The sequence below is a fragment of the Lolium perenne genome, chromosome 5 (genome assembly GCF_019359855.2).
Source record: "Lolium perenne isolate Kyuss_39 chromosome 5, Kyuss_2.0, whole genome shotgun sequence".
In the NCBI taxonomy this organism is placed as follows: domain Eukaryota; kingdom Viridiplantae; phylum Streptophyta; class Magnoliopsida; order Poales; family Poaceae; genus Lolium; species Lolium perenne.
Genome location: NC_067248.2, coordinates 235,941,026 through 235,958,630, shown reverse-complemented (window position 1 = coordinate 235,958,630; position 17,605 = coordinate 235,941,026). Strand labels below are relative to the sequence as shown.

General features: G+C 49.9%; 2 protein-coding genes across 3 annotated transcripts; both read left to right on the top strand.

The window, feature by feature from the left end:
* Window positions 1–5,911: 5,911 nt before the first annotated feature.
* On the top strand, window positions 5,912–8,819 carry LOC127302326 (transmembrane emp24 domain-containing protein p24beta2). Of its 2 annotated transcripts, none has more exons than XM_051332753.2 (5): window positions 5,912–6,047; window positions 7,108–7,324; window positions 7,546–7,732; window positions 7,813–7,920; window positions 8,448–8,819. In XM_051332753.2, the coding sequence occupies exons 2-5, from the start codon at window positions 7,112–7,114 to the stop codon at window positions 8,579–8,581; spliced, it is 642 nt and encodes a 213-aa protein (XP_051188713.1). In that variant the 5' UTR covers window positions 5,912–6,047; window positions 7,108–7,111; the 3' UTR covers window positions 8,582–8,819. The 2 variants fall into 2 exon arrangements, with proteins under 2 accessions (XP_051188713.1, XP_051188714.1); XM_051332754.2 differs by having other exon boundaries at window positions 5,916–6,047; window positions 7,112–7,324.
* A 516-nt stretch (window positions 8,820–9,335) lies between these two features.
* On the top strand, window positions 9,336–16,495 carry LOC127302325 (peroxidase 55). Its single transcript, XM_051332751.2, has 4 exons — window positions 9,336–9,724; window positions 10,427–10,618; window positions 10,692–11,388; window positions 16,339–16,495. Exons 1-3 carry the CDS (start codon window positions 9,497–9,499, stop codon window positions 11,259–11,261), a joined length of 990 nt encoding a protein of 329 aa, XP_051188711.1. The 5' UTR covers window positions 9,336–9,496; the 3' UTR covers window positions 11,262–11,388; window positions 16,339–16,495.
* The last annotated feature ends 1,110 nt before the right edge of the window (window positions 16,496–17,605 follow it).

The window sequence follows — 17,605 nt, the reverse complement described above, 5'->3', positions numbered from 1 at the left end:
CTTTTGTCGACATGCTCTCAACTCCTCCAACGACGCAGGTTTCTTGCAGGTGGACCGGAAGTTCTTGACGAACACGTCCTCGAAGCTTTCCCAGCTGTCGATAGATCCTGGGGTAAGTTTCTTTATCCAAGATCGTGCGGCCCCACTCAGATGCACCTGGATGCTTTGCATAGCTGTTGCTCTGGTTCCTCCTGTGAGCTTTACTGTCTCGAGATAATCAACTAGCCAATCCTCTGGATCTTGAAGGCCGTCGAATTTCTTGAAATTGTCTAGGGTAACTTGAATCCTGAGGGAACTCGAGTTTTTCGGACTCTCGTCGTGAAGCATGGCAAGCCGCACATATCTTCGTCGTTAAGCTCCGGGGATTGCCGATGATCCCTTCTGCTTTGCCGCGCTCTATCGACCCTTGCTTGTGCTGCCGTGTCTCTTGCTCCACTTGGTCCTTCAAAGTGCCGCCGTTGTCGCCGGCAGTCGTGGACTATTTTGCCTTGCCGCTCCTTCGGGAGGCGTTGATACAAACGCCGTCCCCATAGCTCCAACTCCTGCTACCGCCATATTGTATAGTGTTTCCCTTGGATCGCCTGGAGGTGGTTTAGATGCAAGGATAAAAGCATGTGTCGCCATATACCCAGCCTCTGGTGTCTTAGGGATGATGTTTCCTCTTGTATCTATCGACATAAAGGACATGTCGAGGTTTTGGACCAAGTGTTCTCTTTCTGCTTCGGGTATATGTTGCAACCTTGATCTTGCTCTGTTCCGCGCCTCCCTGTGGCTATCACCCGAAGTTCTAGATTGTCGACTTAGATCTGCCCTTCTCCTGCTAGATGCAGAAGCTGCCTCCTTTCTTCTGTTTAACTCAGCTGTCTGTTTTACCAATTCTCTTGCAGCTCGTGCGAGCCTATATTGATATGCTTGCAATTCCTCTGGTGTGGCTGTGGTGGCCATTGGTTCTGAACCGTTCATAGCTCTCGCGGCTCTATCCCACGCTGCTTGAGAAAGTTGAACTCTGTCTCGCGGCTGTGGCCCAACGTATTTATTGCCCAGGCCTTGTCGCAGATTGGAGGGATCGACGTATGGATTTCCCAGATCGTCGAAAGCCTCAGATGTTTCCTCTTGATCTTCAATGGCATAAATCTGATGATATTTTGTATTCAGATCTATGTTGGGTTTGGTGACATCATCGTTGAGATTGATGAAGACCTTGCCCACTGTGATAGATTTGTCGATGAAGTCGTAACTGTCGACATCGCTTGAGCCATCGCTTATATATGAGTCCGCAGATGACTCAAACGACATGTCGCTGAAGATCTTGGCGAGTTTCTCTCTTGCTCTGGTGCTGACGTAGCGTCTCGACGAAGTTTCTTCTTCTCCTGATTCGGTTGACGATGTATAGCTTGAAAAATCGGAATCGACCGCCGACGATCCCGACGAAATCGGAATTTCGACACGATACGATCCTTCCTTCTCGACGCGAAAGCGAAACCTTCCGAACGTCATCTCCATAGGCTCCGCCAGATACGCATATGCATCCAAACGGGAGGGTGGGTGAGGAACAAAATCGACAGGACCAGCAGCGATCTGTTTACCTCGATCGATCGCGTTGCTTGCGGTTGATGATGTCAAAGATCTTGAACGTGCCATCGAGATCGGATCCTTACGCCTCTAGTTCCCACAGACGGCGCCAATTGACAAGGTATTAACTTGTCAATGCCTATGGATTGTAGGCTAGGGTTTAGTTGGAAGTAGAGGGCAAGTAGATCTCGAAGGTTTTAGCCGAAAAGTACTCGACGATTATGAAAACTAGGGTTTGTCAACAATGATTCGATGATCTCTTCGTCCCTCGACTCCCCCTTTATATAGGAGGCGGAGCCGAGAGATTCGTGTAGTACAAGTTACATAGTCCGGGAAGGTTTCTAACTCATCCCGCAAGATTACAAATGACACTTCCTATTACAACTCTATCTTTCCTTAAATACATCTTGGGCTCCCGAATCTTCTTATTCTTCGGGTAGTGGGCCTTCAGTAAACCCCGGGTACTATCTTCGGCAGGCCCATTTGGGATGCCTATGTCACCTGGGGACGCCATCAACTACTCTTTGTTGAATATCATGTGAGTTGCTATGCATGTTCGTCTTGTCTGAAGTAAGGGAGATTTACCACCAAAATGGTTAGAGCATTGCATAATGTTAGAGAAGAACATTGGGCCGCTAACTAAAGCCATGATCCATGGTGGAAGTTTCAGTTTTGGACAAATATCCTCAATCTCATATGAGAAAATTAATTGTTGCTACATGCTTATGCATAAAAGAGGAGTCCATTATCTGTTGTCTATGTTGTCCCGGTATGGATGTCTAAGTTGAGAATAATCAATAGCGAGAAATCCGATGCGAGCTTTCTCCTTAGACCTTTGTACAGGCGGCATAGAGGTACCCCTTTGTGACACTTGGTTAAAACATGTGCATTGCGATGATAATCCAGGTAATCCGAGCTAATTAGGACAAGGTGCGGGCACTATTAGTATACTATGCATGAGGCTTGCAACTTGTAGGATATAATTTACATAACACATATGCTTTATTACTACCGTTGACAAAATTATTTCTTGTTTTCAAAATCAAAGCTCTAGCACAAATATAGCAATCGATGCTTTCCTCTTTGAAGGACCTTTCTTTTACTTTTATTGTTGAGTCAGTTCACCTATTTCTCTCCACCTCAAGAAGCAAACACTTGTGTGAACTGTGCATTGATTCCTACATACTTGCATATTGCACTTGTTATATTACTTTACATTGACAATATCCATGAGATATACATGTTATAAGTTGAAAGCAACTGCTGAAACTTAATCTTCCTTTGCGTTGCTTCAATACCTCTACTATGAATTATTGCTTTATGAGTTAACTCTTATGCAAGACTTATTGATGCTTGTCTTGAAGTACTATTCATGAAAAGTCTTTGCTATATGATTCATTTGTTTACTCATGTCATTTACATTGTTTGGATCGCTGCATTCATTACATATGCTTACAATAGTATGATCAAGGTTATGATGGCATGTCACTCCAGAAATTATCTTTGTTATCGTTTACACCGCTTCTGACGAGCAGTAAACTAAGCTTGGGGATGCTGATACGTCTCCGACGTATCGATAATTTCTTATGTTCCATGCCACATTATTGATGATATCTACATGTTTTATGCATACTTTATGTCATATTTATGCATTTTCTGGAACTAACCTATTAACGAGATGCCGAAGAGTCAGTTGCTGTTTTCTGCTGTTTTTGGTTTCAGAAATCCTAGTAAGGAAATATTCTCGGAATTGGACGAAATCAACGCCCAGGGGCCTATTTTGCCACGAAGCTTCCAGAAGACCAAAGAGGAGACGAAGTGGGGCCACGAGTTGGCCAGACAACAGGGCGGCGCGGCCCAAGCCCTGGCCGCGCCGGCCTGTCGTCTGGGCCCCTCGTGACGCCCCTTGACCTGCCCTTCCGCCTACAAATAGCTTTCGTCGCGAAACCCCCAGTACCGAGAGCCACGATACGGAAAACCTTCCAGAGACGCCGCCGCCGCCAATCCCATCTCGGGGGATTCAGGAGATCGCCTCCGGCACCCTGCCGGAGAGGGGATTCATCTCCCGGAGGACTCTACACCGCCATGGTCGCCTCCGGAGTGATGAGTGAGTAGTCTACCCCTGGACTATGGGTCCATAGCAGTAGCTAGATGGTTGTCTTCTCCTTATGTGCTTCATTGTCGGATCTTGTGAGCTGCCTAACATGATCAAGATCATCTATCTGTAATACTATATGTTGTGTTTGTTGGGATCCGATGGATAGAGAATACTATGTTATGTTGATTATCAATCTATTATCTATGTGTTGTTTATGATCTTGCATGCTCTCCGTTATTAGTAGAGGCTCTGGCCAAGTTTTTGCTAGTAACTCCAAGAGGGAGTATTTATGCTCGATAGTGGGTTCATGCTTCCGTGAATCTGGGGGAGTGACAGAAACCTCTAAGGTTATAGATGTGCTGTTGCCACTAGGGATAAAACATTGATGCTATGTCCGAGGATGTAGTTATTGATTACATTACGCACCATACTTAATGCAATTGTCTGTTGTTTGCAACTTAATACTGGAAGGGGTTCGGATGATAACCTGAAGGTGGAATTTTTAGGCATAGATGCATGCTGGATAGCGGTCTATGTACTTTGTCGTAATGCCCAATTAAATCTCACAATACTCATCATATCATGTATGTGCATTGTCATGCCCTCTCTATTTGTCAATTGCCCAACTGTAATTTGTTCACCCAACATGCTATTTATCTTATGGGAGAGACACCTCTAGTGAACTGTGGACCCCGGTCCATTCTTTAACATCGAATACAATCTACTGCAATACTTGTTCTATCGTTTTCTCGCAAACAATCATCATCCACACTATACATCTAATCCTTTGTTACAGCAAGCCGGTGAGATTGACAACCTCACTGTTTCGTTGGGGCAAAGTACTTTGGTTGTGTTGTGCAGGTTCCACGTTGGCGCCGGAATTCCTGGTGTTGCGCCACACTACATCTCGTCGCCATCAACCTTCAACGTGCTTCTTGGCTCCTACTGGTTCGATAAACCTTGGTTTCTTACTGAGGGAAAACTTGCCGCTGTACGCATCACACCTTCCTCTTGGGGTTCCCAACGGTCGCGTGCTGTACGCGTATCAAGAGGCAGGCGAGACGTCTCGTCGGTGCTGCCGAGCCTCCACGCGTCGTCGGCGTTCGCACGCCACCGCCCGTTCCCGCACTTTCTTCCCGCCTCTTCTCACCTCTTCCCGCGCTTTTTTCCCGATGTCGGCGTCTATAAAAGGCCCTCCCGGCTCAATGGCAGCCACCACAGCCGCCGGCACCCCTTTCTCCGCCACAAACACAGCCCTCGTCCCTCCACCACCAGTGCGCAATGACGAGCCGCCCCGGCGATGGCCAGTTCCCTCCACCGTTGTCTCCTCCAGCACCACCTCCACCACCGGACTCGCAGTTCGGCATCGACGTCGCCGCCCGGGAAGAGCGGCGGCGGCGAGGGATGGAGAACTAGCATGCATATCGTCGGCAGCAGCGGGAGGCACTCGAGCAGCAAGCCCGCCAGCAGCGTGAGGCGATGCACGCGACAGATGTAGCGGCGTTCAACGCGCCTGGACCCGCAGCTGACGAGGCCGCGGCGGCAGCAGCGTGGCACGAGGAGGCGCTGGCGGACACCGTTGCGGCGTTTGACGCCTCGACGGCAGAAGAGGCGCGGTGGCACCGGACGGAGGAGATGAGTCGGCGGTGGGTTGATGAGCGCCGCCGCCAGTGTGAGGAGCGGGAGGCGTTGTACCGTGAACGGCAGGAGGCGATCGAGCGCCGGCGGCGGAGGAGCGTCAGCAGCGGGAGGCGGCGCTGGCAGCGATCTTGGGGAGGCGGGCGGACGAGTTGGCGGCGGCGATGATGGAGGCGCCAACGGATGTGGAGGAGGAGGAGGAGGCCGAGGCGGAGGAGGAGGAGACCGAGGTGGAGGACGACGACGACGACGACGACGACGAGTTCGAGTGGTCCGACGACGACGGGCCGCACCCGGAAGAGACGGCCGATCAGCAACGCACGCTTATCGAGTCCTTCGAGTCAGAGAAGAAGCGAAAGTGCTACCGGAGCCCGAGCTCAATGAACCCTTTTATTTTTTAAAAAATTGAAAACCATTTTCAAATCGTAAAAAAATCTGAAAAAATAGATTACAAGCAGATTTAGTCACAACTATTGTTTTGGTCAAGCCCACGCTCGTAGATGGGCCGGGCCCTCGTTCAAATGGGTACATCACGACATTGCCGGAAAGTTGGCCCTGGGTCGCAGCTTCAAAGGCCCAAATAATGCCCAGATGAAACAAAGTCACGCAAACCCAACGAAAGGGCGAAACAGCCCTCTCGTGCTCCCCTGCGCTCTCCTCTTCACTCAACCGAACTCCTCCCCGGCTCCCCGCCGATCTGACGACGAACAAGAGGAGGTTCCCGGGAACAGTGCGCAAGGTGAGCTCCACCCATCCATCGCCCCTCTCGCGCTGCTGATTTTGCTATCCTATCTGCGAATCAATCAATCAATCAGCCCCGCCGGACAACTCGAATCAGAGTTTTATTTTAGTGATGAAAATCGCCCTCCCTCTAGCTAGATTCGTGGGATTTCTCGGGCCATCCCGCGGTCTGTTCTGTGGTTCTTTATCATGAGTGTTTCCGCTGGCATCACGGTGCGCCTTTTGTGTAATGGCTTCTCATTTCGCTCCCCGAATTAATGGAGAGGGAGAATACGCGCTGCCCGCTGATTTATTTCTGGCAGCGCTGTCTAGATCTAGCGGGAATCCTGGGTTTGTGGTTATGGCCATTGCGCTTGTGCCCTAGTTATGGAGGGGATTTTCACTCTTACCCTAGGATCCGTGTATTTGTGTATCAGTGTTAAGATTTGTTCAAGTGGAGTACCCAAGTGGTTTGTGAGCTGCACTTGAATAAGGGGTACTCCACTTAGATAATTGGTTATCTAGGTTAGCCATCTCGATTCCTTGCTAGGTTGGATCAGTCAGTTGGAGAGCCAGCTCCACCCCCAGGGGTGAATTCATATATCAGTGTTAAGATTTGTTCTGCGTCTATCTTGTAAGAAGCAATCATCTGAAGCTGATATAATAGTTCACTCCTTCGTGTTCTGGGGTCTGTGACTTGTTATTTATCCCCTTTGCACCTCCGTTACTAGGGGCCATGCTCCATTATCATCAGTTACTTGTTAATCTGCTCAAGACTAGGATGGCCGGATATGGCGATACAATCGTCATGTGTATTGTGATATGTTCTGTTGAGGCATTTGTTTGATATCACAATGTGTCAATGTCTAGTGAACTAGTGTAATCTTGAATTGTAGTCATGCGTTCATATGGATTTATAAAATGTCCACATGTCAATTTGAGAAGCATATGCTAGTCTCTGGCCTTGGCTGTAAGAGTTTTGAGCTCAGAAGCGTTAGACCAACTGTCTTGAATGGCATCATGTTGCATTGCCGTAGTTGGACAGGGTCTAACTTCCATCACTTTTGTGTTTATGCCAGTCAGATGATGGACGGGAAGAGTTTGAGACTTGGTTGTTTCGTGGTTCTGTGTCTTGTGCCTTTCTTGCGCCATGCCTTGGCGATTCGTTTCGTGATGGATAGGGAAGAGTGCTTCTCTCACAATGTTGACTATGAAGGGGACACTGTTCATGTTTCATTCGTTGTGATCAAGTCGGAAACACCCTGGCATTATTCTGCGGAAGGTGTCGATCTTGTGGTATGGTCTTCTTTCTCTTTTCCTTTCATTTTTATATAGGTCCACTTCTTCTCCATGTGCAAACTACACCAATTTACTGTACTATGTTGAAATTGGTGTTTGCATTATTGGGAAGAACCAATAATTGGCTTTTTTTTTGTATAGTTAAGTTAACTACTTGTTTACCAAACTATTTTTTAACTTTCACACTGCAAAGCTGATTTGGTCATGATTTATTGCAGGTTAAGGACCCTAATGGCAATCAACTCCATGATTCTCGTGACAAGACTAGTGATAAGTTCGAATTCATAGTCCAGAAGAGAGGCGTCCACCGTTTCTGCTTCACTAATAAGTCCCCTTACCATGAAACTGTGGACTTTGATGTGCATGTTGGTCATTTTTCATATTTCGACCAGCATGCCAAAGATGGTAAATAGCCTTTTTACTGTTTTCTTGAACTCATCTAACAAGCAACATGCCCCTGATTCATTTGTCTTGACAAATTGCAGAGCATTTTAGTCCTTTGTTTGAACAAATTGCTAAGCTGGATGAAGCTCTCTACAACATTCAGTTCGAACAGCACTGGCTGGAGGCCCAAACAGACCGTCAAGCAATATGTAAGTTCATCCTCTCACATTCTCTCGTACAATTTAAGTGCTAGTGAATTGTAGTATTTTAATGCTTTCTTCTTGTCCTCTTTCTCTCTTGTCTGAATAACACCTGTAAGTTGCAACTTGTAACCATTGACCAATGTGTAATTTTCTTGTTGCTTAATGTAAAATAGTTTTGCACATTGCTAGGAGCTGCGTGCTCCACTATTTAGGTTCTTTAGAATGCATGCCAAGCTATGCTTTGTGTAAGCATCATGTTTTAGTATTGTCTTTTCACCATCCTAGTCATTTCTGCTGTCATTTTAGAATTTTATCATGCTAGCTAGCCAGTAAGACCTAGGACTTTTCTCAGGGCGCATTCTAGAAAATATGTTTTAGGAGAGTTCGTCCAGTTCTTTTTTTCCCCCTGATGTCAAACTCATTTCTGATGTGATGCCAGAATTTTTATTTACCATGTCTTCTCAGCAATTAATCTTCTGGTGCATATTTGACATTACCATCTAAATCTTCTGTTGCTCTGTGCTGTGATGCAGTAAACGAGAACATGAGCAAGAGGGCAGTTCACAAGGCACTCCTCGAATCAGCTGCCCTTATTGGAGCCAGTGTTGCGCAGGTCTACTTGCTGCGTCGCCTATTTGAGCGCAAGCTGGGTGCATCCAGGGTCTAACTTCTGCTTGTAGGCTTGTAGCCCTCCTTATACCCACCAACCCAGCTGGATTTCATCACTACATTGTATGGTTAACAAGATCTGCTAAATCTGTTCCCATATCCTTGCATTTTTCTTCAAGAATTTTGTAATCCAGTCGAGATGACAGTACCCATGAAGCATTGACGTGTCTTGTATGATATTAATTGTCATCCTGAGTTTCCTATGATGAGAGATGATGCAGTTTGTGTTATCTGAAGCATCTTTGATTCTGGTACGATTCCTCGATCTGATTGTCTGGATTTACAAGAGATTAGATGGTGCCAAATCCAAGGAGACGAAACAGTTGGAACCCATGTGCATCCTCTCCAGGATTTGATTGGGTTTTGGGGTAGAAAGGGACACTGCCAGCGGTATTTGAAAAGTCCAAATATGATTTCGCAAGTTGGCATGGCTGTCCCACTAACATCGTTCCAGGAATCTTTTATCAGTGCCATTACCATGCACTAGATCCAGCGTCGTGAATCATAGCTGTTTTTTTTTTTTTACTGAAGTTAATAACCATTTTGTGGCTCATGGGTTCCAACTGTTTTTACCAAAGCGAATCACCGAAAGCTAACTCAACTTGGGGAGCGAGTGAATGGTAGATCTTCCATTAATATCTAAAACAAGACTGGCCTCCACCATCCATAATTGGATCATCATCTGTATAACAATAGTTCTAGAAGAAAAAGGCAAGAAAAACTATTTATGTAGGCCTGTTTTCCCTGTCACTTGGCAACAGGGCAATCCTCTCTCTTTCAGTTACTGTAGTGACCAGTGAGGCAGTACCGCAGTAGCTGCCTTCCTTCTCTACACAGCAACTAAAATTCCAAGACACGCACACGCAAGCACCACGGCCCGTGAGCCCCTTGAGCGGCAGCAGCTTCCGAGAGCATGGAGCGATGGAGAAGGGGCGGCTGCCTGCTCGCCGTAGCTTTGGCGGCGGCCATGGTGTTGGCGTCGGCCGTGCCCGGCGAGGCGAAGCTGTCGCCGGGCTACTACCGGTCGACGTGCCCCCGCGTGGAGTCGATCGTGCGGGCGGCGGTGGCCAGGAAGGTGAAGGAGACCTTCGTCACCGTCCCGGCCACGCTCCGGCTCTTCTTCCACGACTGCTTCGTCCAGGTGAGCGCCGGTGAGATCGAACCATCCACGCCATTGCTAGTTCTTCTGAATTCAGTTCTTTCTTGAAAAGCTTCCACGATTTCGTCACCGTTAGAAGTTGGAACTTCACATCGACCAAGAATCGAGAGGATTTCTCCCAATTTCCGGCCATGGATGCTATTGCTAGTTGCATTTGCAGCCCTGCAAAACATTGCAAATTGCAGCTGGTATTCTTTTCTTTTTCTCCAGCTCAGCAGCACGAGCAGCTTGTCCATGTCTGGTTGTCTCCATCTGTACTGATGAACCCATTAATCTGCCAGGAATCGATTGATTCCATTTAAGCCTAATTTTACCATTACACTAGTACACTGCTCCACTAGTGTGAGAGGTTAGGTAGAGGTACTGTGGGAGATTATTGCTGCCCAGTGGGCGAAGCTCGATGGGCTCCCGATCACGGGCCCGTCGCTTCTGCCATGTGATCGCACGACCTCTCTGTCAACTGGGCTTGATGGAAATTCAAAGTATTCAGACCAGATTTGTCGGAAGTCCCTGCTGGCAGATCAGGCGCCACGTTGCCGTTTCGGGTCCACGTCACCATGCATTCCCTCGGTTTCAGTTTCACCTGAGAAAGAAAGATCCCTTTTACTGCTCGTGCTGTTGTTGTTAATTTGATATTGTCAGCTCGACTGTAACTGAGAATGATGCTGTTGTCTACCGGGCCAGGGTTGCGACGCGTCGGTGATGATCGCGTCCGTCACCAACGACGCCGAGAAGGACGCGCCGGACAACCAGTCCCTCGCCGGCGACGGCTTCGACACCGTCGTGCGCGCCAAGGCCGCCGTCGAGAAGGCCTGCCCCGGCGTGGTCTCCTGCGCCGACGTCCTCGCCCTCGCCGCCAGGGACGTCGTCACCATGGTATACCATCCGTCTTACTTGCCATGTTTCGCAGCTCTGTCCTGACAATAATGTATGTACCACAATGGGGCAGTCGTCCGGCCCGCGCTGGACAGTGGAGCTCGGCCGGCTGGACGGGCTCGTCTCCAGGGCCAGCGACGTCACGGGCAAGCTGCCGGGGCCGGACATGCAGCCCGACACCATCGCCGCGATGTTCGCCGACAACAACCTCACCGTCGACGACATGGTCGCGCTCTCGGGCGCGCACACCGTCGGCTTCTCCCACTGCACGCGCTTCGCCGACCGGCTCTACCGCTCCAGCGCGGTGGCGGGCCCGTCGTACTACAGGGCGTCGTATGCGCGGCAGCTGATGGCGGCGTGCCCGCGCGACGTTGGCCCGACCATCGCCGTCGACATGGACCCCGTCACGCCCACCGTCTTCGACAACACCTACTACGCCAACCTCGCCGGCGGGCTCGGGCTCTTCGCCTCCGACCAGGCGCTGCACGACGGCGCCGCGTCGCGGCCCGCGGTGGAGGGGTTCGCCAGTAACCAGACGCTTTTCTTCGAGGCGTTCAAGGAGGCCATGGTCAAGCTCGGGAGAGCTGGGGTGAAGAGCGGCCGGGGCGGGGAGATCAGACGAGACTGCACCGCCTTCAACTAGCAGTAACAAGTACACTTGTGATCGAAATGTACGCATTTTCTTTCCAAGAAAACGCAAAAGGTGCTCATGGACACGCCGCCACCTCCCCAGCCCCGTCCCCTCCTCCTTCCCCGGCGAGTGAAACCAGGCGGTCATCGTCTTGGTCATCTCTCCCTCCGAGGAAGAATGGAATGATCTTGGGAAGAAGGATACGGAGAAGAGGAACAAGGCGGTGGCAGAGAAGTCGCAGGATGCTTCCAAGGGAAAGGAGCACGCGCAGGAAGTGCGCGGAGGTGGGCAGGGTGCTGGGGGGTACCACAGCGCTCCTCCGCTGGGAGGGACGGAGTCACGCCTCAGGTTCCTTGATGAGTATGGGTCGAACTTGGGGACCGGCGATGTGCTGGCGTCCTTCCGCCAGCCTCGCTCGCTCATGGTGCCCGCTGCGTCCCCACCGGCTGCGGAGTCGTCGACGGACTCCCAAGTCTCGGACCGGCTCGGAAGGAAGTGTGGACATGGGCTGGACCACAGGCGGCTGCGGCCCGGTGGGGAGCCGGGGCAGCTCTCGGGTGACGGTGTTGGCGACGATGACTTGTCCGTGGGTGCGGGTGGCGGTGACGGGGAGCTGCGGCCTCGCCGAACCACATGGTGCCGTCGCCACCGTTTCGGCGGTGTGGTGCCGGCGGGGCAGCGGAGTCGGAGAAGGCGATGGGAAGGCGGCGCGACGTACTCCGTGGCGCTCAAGAAGAAGAAGGACAACCCGCTGTCCGTGAGGAAGAGCTCAAGACACTCCAAGGCGGCGCCAACCTTTCGGTGCTCGAGAAGGCCAAGAAGCTCGCCGCCGACAAGAACCTGGACTCGTGCACGCCTCCTCCCACCTCTCTCGGTCTCTCTCCCCAATGATAAGCTTGCTCATGTCTTAGTGGATAGCCGCATTATTTTCAACCGAGCCGGGGCTCGCCGAGTGAGATTTTGGACTTGGTGCGAGCTAGGAGGCGGCCTGTGCCTCTATTGCGGAAGTTGCTCTTAAGAGGGAGAAGGAAGTACAGCTTGCGGCTGCCGGGGAGGCAGCGGCGCAAGAGGCGCCATTGTTGGTTGAGGATCCTGGGGTGGGGAGCCCGTGCGGAGTAGCTCCGGTGTTCGAAGCAAGCCCAAGCATGCGAGCGCGAAGCGGCCAATCTTGTCGACCCGAAAGGGACGGGGAAACGGCAGGTTTGCAATGAAAGGCCTCATATATAACATCCGCGGTTTTGGGGCTAGCGGCATGGGACCCAAATGTTAGATTATCTCGCGATCCGAAAAGGTAGATGTCGTGGGTCTCCAAGAGACTATTCGTCGGGATTTCTCGCTTCGAGCTCGGGAGGCTAGAAGTCGGCGCCAATTCAAGCTGGAATTGGTTGCCGGCGATAGGACACTCGGGAGGCCTATTGCCGGGTTTCCGGATGAGACTTTTGAGGTTGGGGTTTGGAGGAAGGGCACCTTCTACCTTAGTGCCCATCTTCTTCAAAGAAGAACCAATCGAAGTGGTGGTTTATGCTGGTCTATGGACCTGCAGATCATCGGCATCTTGAGGAGTTTCTGAATGAGCTGGTTAGGGAGGTCACTCGTATCGGGACCCGGTGGTGTTGGGTGGGGATTTCAATTTGATCCTGGCGGGGGATAAGAATAATGCCAATATCAATTGGCCTCGGGTTCATAGGTTTAATGACGCGATAGCCAACTTTGTCTCTAAGGGAGGTGGCAAGGGTCGGGGCGCGCTATACTTGGACTAACAAACAGCTTGTCTCCGGTGAGATGTGTGTTGGATAGAGTTTTTGTGTCCCCGCACAGAGGCTGGTTCCCGCTTCCGCTCACTCACCGCGATCACTCGGATTGGCTCGGATCACACTCCGCCGCTACTTAAGAGCGGAGAGGATGAGCGGTGTCGACCCTCCAGGTTCATCTTTCAAACTTGGTGGTTCGGTGTTCCGGGTTTTTGGACCTAGTTCAGGGAAACTAGGCTCTTTCTGTCGGACTTTGGGCCGCATAGGGGTTCGATTGAACTCGGATGTGTGTGGCCGACCGACGCGTCAATTCCTCAAGGGATGGGGAACGAACCTAGGGAAGGAAAGAGAGACCGCAAAGCCGGGCTCCGCTCGGGTTGCGGCGCTCGATGTTGTCGCGGACTCATCGGGTTTAGATGAGGAAGGATGGGCCTTTCGCTACCATCTTGAAGATCGTGGTTTTGTCGGACTCTTTAGAGGAAGAGCATCGGGCGACAATGCGATCGCGTGCGATGGCTCCTTAAAGGGGACGCTTGCACGGCCTATTTCCACGCGATTGCCAACGGGCGTCGGCGGAAATGTGGGATTCCTCGTCCGATTTCGGACCGGGGAACTTACGGATCGGACGGCTATTATGGGACATGTCTACGACTTCTACCGCCAACCGATGGGGTCACCGGTGAAGCTAGGGCCTTCACCCTAGCGCAAAATTTGTGGCCGGATGACAAACGTATTTCCGACGAGGAGAACTATGACCTAGAAAGGTCGTTTACGCTCGAGGAGCTTGATGGGATTCTTCATGACATGAAAGTGGACTCGCACCTAGGCGGACGGCTGCCATGCGTTTTTCAAAGGTTTTGGGGAACCTTGAGACCCCTTGTTTTTCGATTCTTAACGATTTCGCCCTAGGGAGGGTGGATATTTCTACTGAATTTCGGGATCCTTACTTTGATTCCTAAAGTTAAAGGTGCAGATTCTATCAAGCAAGATCGTCCTATTGCTCTTATCAATGTGATTTTTAAATTTGTGTCGAAGGCGTACGCGACTCGTCTTGCACCGATTAGCTCATAGAACGATAGATCGCTCCCAAACGGCTTTTATTAAAGGTAGGGCCCTTCACGAGGGCGTGTTGGCCTTACATGAGATTGCACATGAGCTCCGTGCTAAAAGGCTAGGGGGCCTCTTTCTCAAACTGGATTTTGAAAAGGCCTATGATCGGGTCGATCGGGATTTTCTGCGTGAAGTCCTTCTTCGGAAAGGCTTTTCGTCCACTATGGTTCATCGCCTTATGCAATTGGTCTCGGGTGGCCAAACGGCGGTAAATGTTAATCGGGGAGATCGGCCCCTTCTTCCGAACGCGAGGGTCGGACAGGGGAGACCCGTTGTCTCCCATTCTCTTTGACTTCATGGTCGACGCCTTGGCGGCCATGCCGGCAAGAGCTAAGGAGGCCGGGCATATCCGGGTTTAGTGAGCCACGATTCCAGTGGGGAGTCACTCACTTGCGATATGCGGATGATACTATGGTGATGATCGAGCCGACAGACGAAGGGATTGCCAACTCGAAGCTCGTTCTACTTAGCTTCGAGCCGATGTCCGGTCTGAAGCTTAATCTAGCCAAAAGTGAGGTTGTGGTGGTTGGGACCACCTCCTTGGAGAGCAGAGCGGTAGCTCGGCTCCTTAATCGCTGGTTGGGAAAATTCCCCATTAAGTACACGGGTCCGCTCTCGAGTGATAAGACGCTTCGAGCCTCGGACCGGGAGTTTCTTACAACCAAAGTTGCCAAACGGGTCGACCCATGGCAGGGACCTTTTTGGCTTCAAGGCGCTTGGAGTTGACTAACTCCGCCCGTCGAGTCTACCGCTGTTTGCTATGAGCTTGTTTATGCTCTTCGATTCAACGCATGCGGTTTTCGACAAGGTCCGCTCCCGCTTCTTTTGGGAAGGAGTGGGAGAGAAACGTAAGTACCACATGGTTGATCGGGCAACCAGATGTCGTCCTAAGGCTGTTGGGGGTGCAGGGATCCTCAATACCGTGCATATGAACATCGCTCTTATGCTTAGATGGGTGTGGAAGCTTTATCATAATGCCGAAGGTCTCGGGCGGACTTGATTAGGGCGAAATACCTCCGGGACCATGATCTCTTCTCACCTCTAGTACCGACTAAGGGATCGCAATTACGGAACTCTATCCGGAAAGTCAAATGGTACTTCAAGCTTGGTGCGAAGCTACGGTGTCCGAGAATGGGAGACGGACTTTCTTTTGGGCTGGATTGGTGGTCGGGCACCTCTCCCCGAGGATAGATACCCGTGCTTTTTCACCGCTGTGATTCTCCTTTTATTACAAAGATCCGGGGCCGGGGATGGTTTGGGGTGGCGCTTGAGGTTTCGCCGACCCTTTTCTCTAGCAGAGGCGGTTGAATGGGAGAACCCGACTAGGGAGCCGGACTTTACTCGAGCAAGTGAAGGGGACGATTTGATATCTTGGCACTTGGAACCATCACGGAGTTCTCCACCAAGTCCATCTACCGTAGGTCGTCGCAGGAGCCGCAGTCACACATTTTAGGGATGTCCTGGAGGACGAGGGTGCCTCCCAGATTAGAGTGTTCTGTGCAGCTCCTCTGGGGCAAACTACCGTGCTCGCTGCAGGTGGCCAAACGGAGAGGTCCGTCCAATGGGCTTTGCTCCTTATGTGGCGAGCCTGAGGACTGTGATCATATTGTTTTCAAGTGTTCCTTGGCGCGTTTTCTGTGGGCGGGAGTTAGGGAACTCCTGCATTGCTCGTGGAACCCTGCCGGGGTAGGGGATTTCCTTGCTATATCGCATGGCTTATCCGGGGCGTATAGGAGGATCGTTTGGTTTTCCTTCGCGGCGTTAGCTTGGACGTTATGGAATATTCGTAATAAGCTTACTATGGAGGGTGTTCTTATTGGCAAACCGGCTGATGCCTTGTACAAAATGATCATTTACATGCAGCAATGGCGGATGCTGGTGAAGTGGAAGGATAGAGGGCTGCTGGACGCGGCGATGGAGAACCTGCGGAGGCTTCATGCGGAGTTGGCGGCGCCGGCGGTGATATGACATCGCCATGTACCTGGGCAGAGTGTGTGTGTTCGTGTGCTCTCTGGATATGTTATGTTGTACTCTATCCTGTGGTGTGTGGCTCGGTCTGGGGACCTGGTAGGCTTTGTGTCGTGGTTGAGCGGGTACTCGCTGTTCTGGTCGATGGTGTGGTTTTGGGAGCGGTGGCTCAGTGTGTTGCATAACTCATAACTCTGTATGTGTCGTTGCTTTATTAATTTAAAGCAGGGCTAAGGCCTTAAGTTTAAAAGTGAAACCAGGCGGCGGCAGGGCATGATAGTGGACAATCCAAATTATTTGGTAGTGGATAGTTCAAATTATGTGGCATTCGTATTCGAAAAATCGAAAATGGATGTGGTAGTATGAGAAACAATGGAAATGGATTGCTAATTCTTTTTACAAATAGTGCAACACAAATGTGGTGCTCAATTTTGAAGCAAATGTGGATATAGAAATCGATATATCCATTTCAAATAAAATTTTGTTAATAAATTTTAGTAATTCTAGCCCAATAAGCCAATTAACCAACCTGAGAAAACACCAAAGTGGTCAACATGAAACTAGTGTGTTGTATAAATATATTTATATCTCTATCATCATATAATTGACTCATAATAAGACACGGCTCTATTACTCAGCATATTTATATTCTTTTATATTTGTACATGTTTTGTATTGAAAAATTATCTAGTCCTCATCCATATCATATTCGAGTAACATACAATCCACATTTGTATTCGTATCGAGAATATGAAAATAGATGTGGAAAGGTAGGATACTACTAGATTTGCAATTTACCAGCATTGCTGGGAGGTGGTGAAAGATGACGCGATGAACCTTTTCTATAATTTTCATAATGGAACCCTAGATTTGCAAGGGCTTAATTATGGCGTGATAACTTTGCTTCCTAAGATGGCCGACTCTGACAAAATTCAACAGTTCATGCATATCTGCCTACTTAGATGCATCTATCTATAAGTTGATCACTAAAACTCCAACAATCAAGCTAGATCCTTATGCATCCAATTTTTCAGTGTCCAGCAGAATGCCTTCATCAAAAATAGATATCTTATGGATAGTGATTTTTCTTTGTATGAGATTATACGTCATATACATGTTAAAAAACAAGTTGGCATTATTTTGAAACTTTATTTCAAGAAAGCCTATGATAAAGTGAATTGGGATTTCCTAACGATTTATCATGAGGCTAGAGGCTTTTATTTCCTTTGGTGTTCTTGGGTTAGGCGTAGTGTGAAGATAAATAACAAAGTGGGGCCTTATTTTCAGAGTGCTAAAGGAGTGAGGCTAGGGACCCAATGGCATCGAGGTTGGGTGCTTAGGAGGGTGGTTGTACTCCTAGCCCACCAGAGTTTAAACCCTAGGTTTGATATCTATGTGTCTCATAAAGGCGAAATATTCATTCAGTGGAAGGTGACGTTCCCGTCGACAGCAAGGCGCCTGTGGTGACTTCGTCAATTTCAAGATCCAACCCGCTGGCTCAGTCTTTCGGAGGTGCTAGGATAGAGT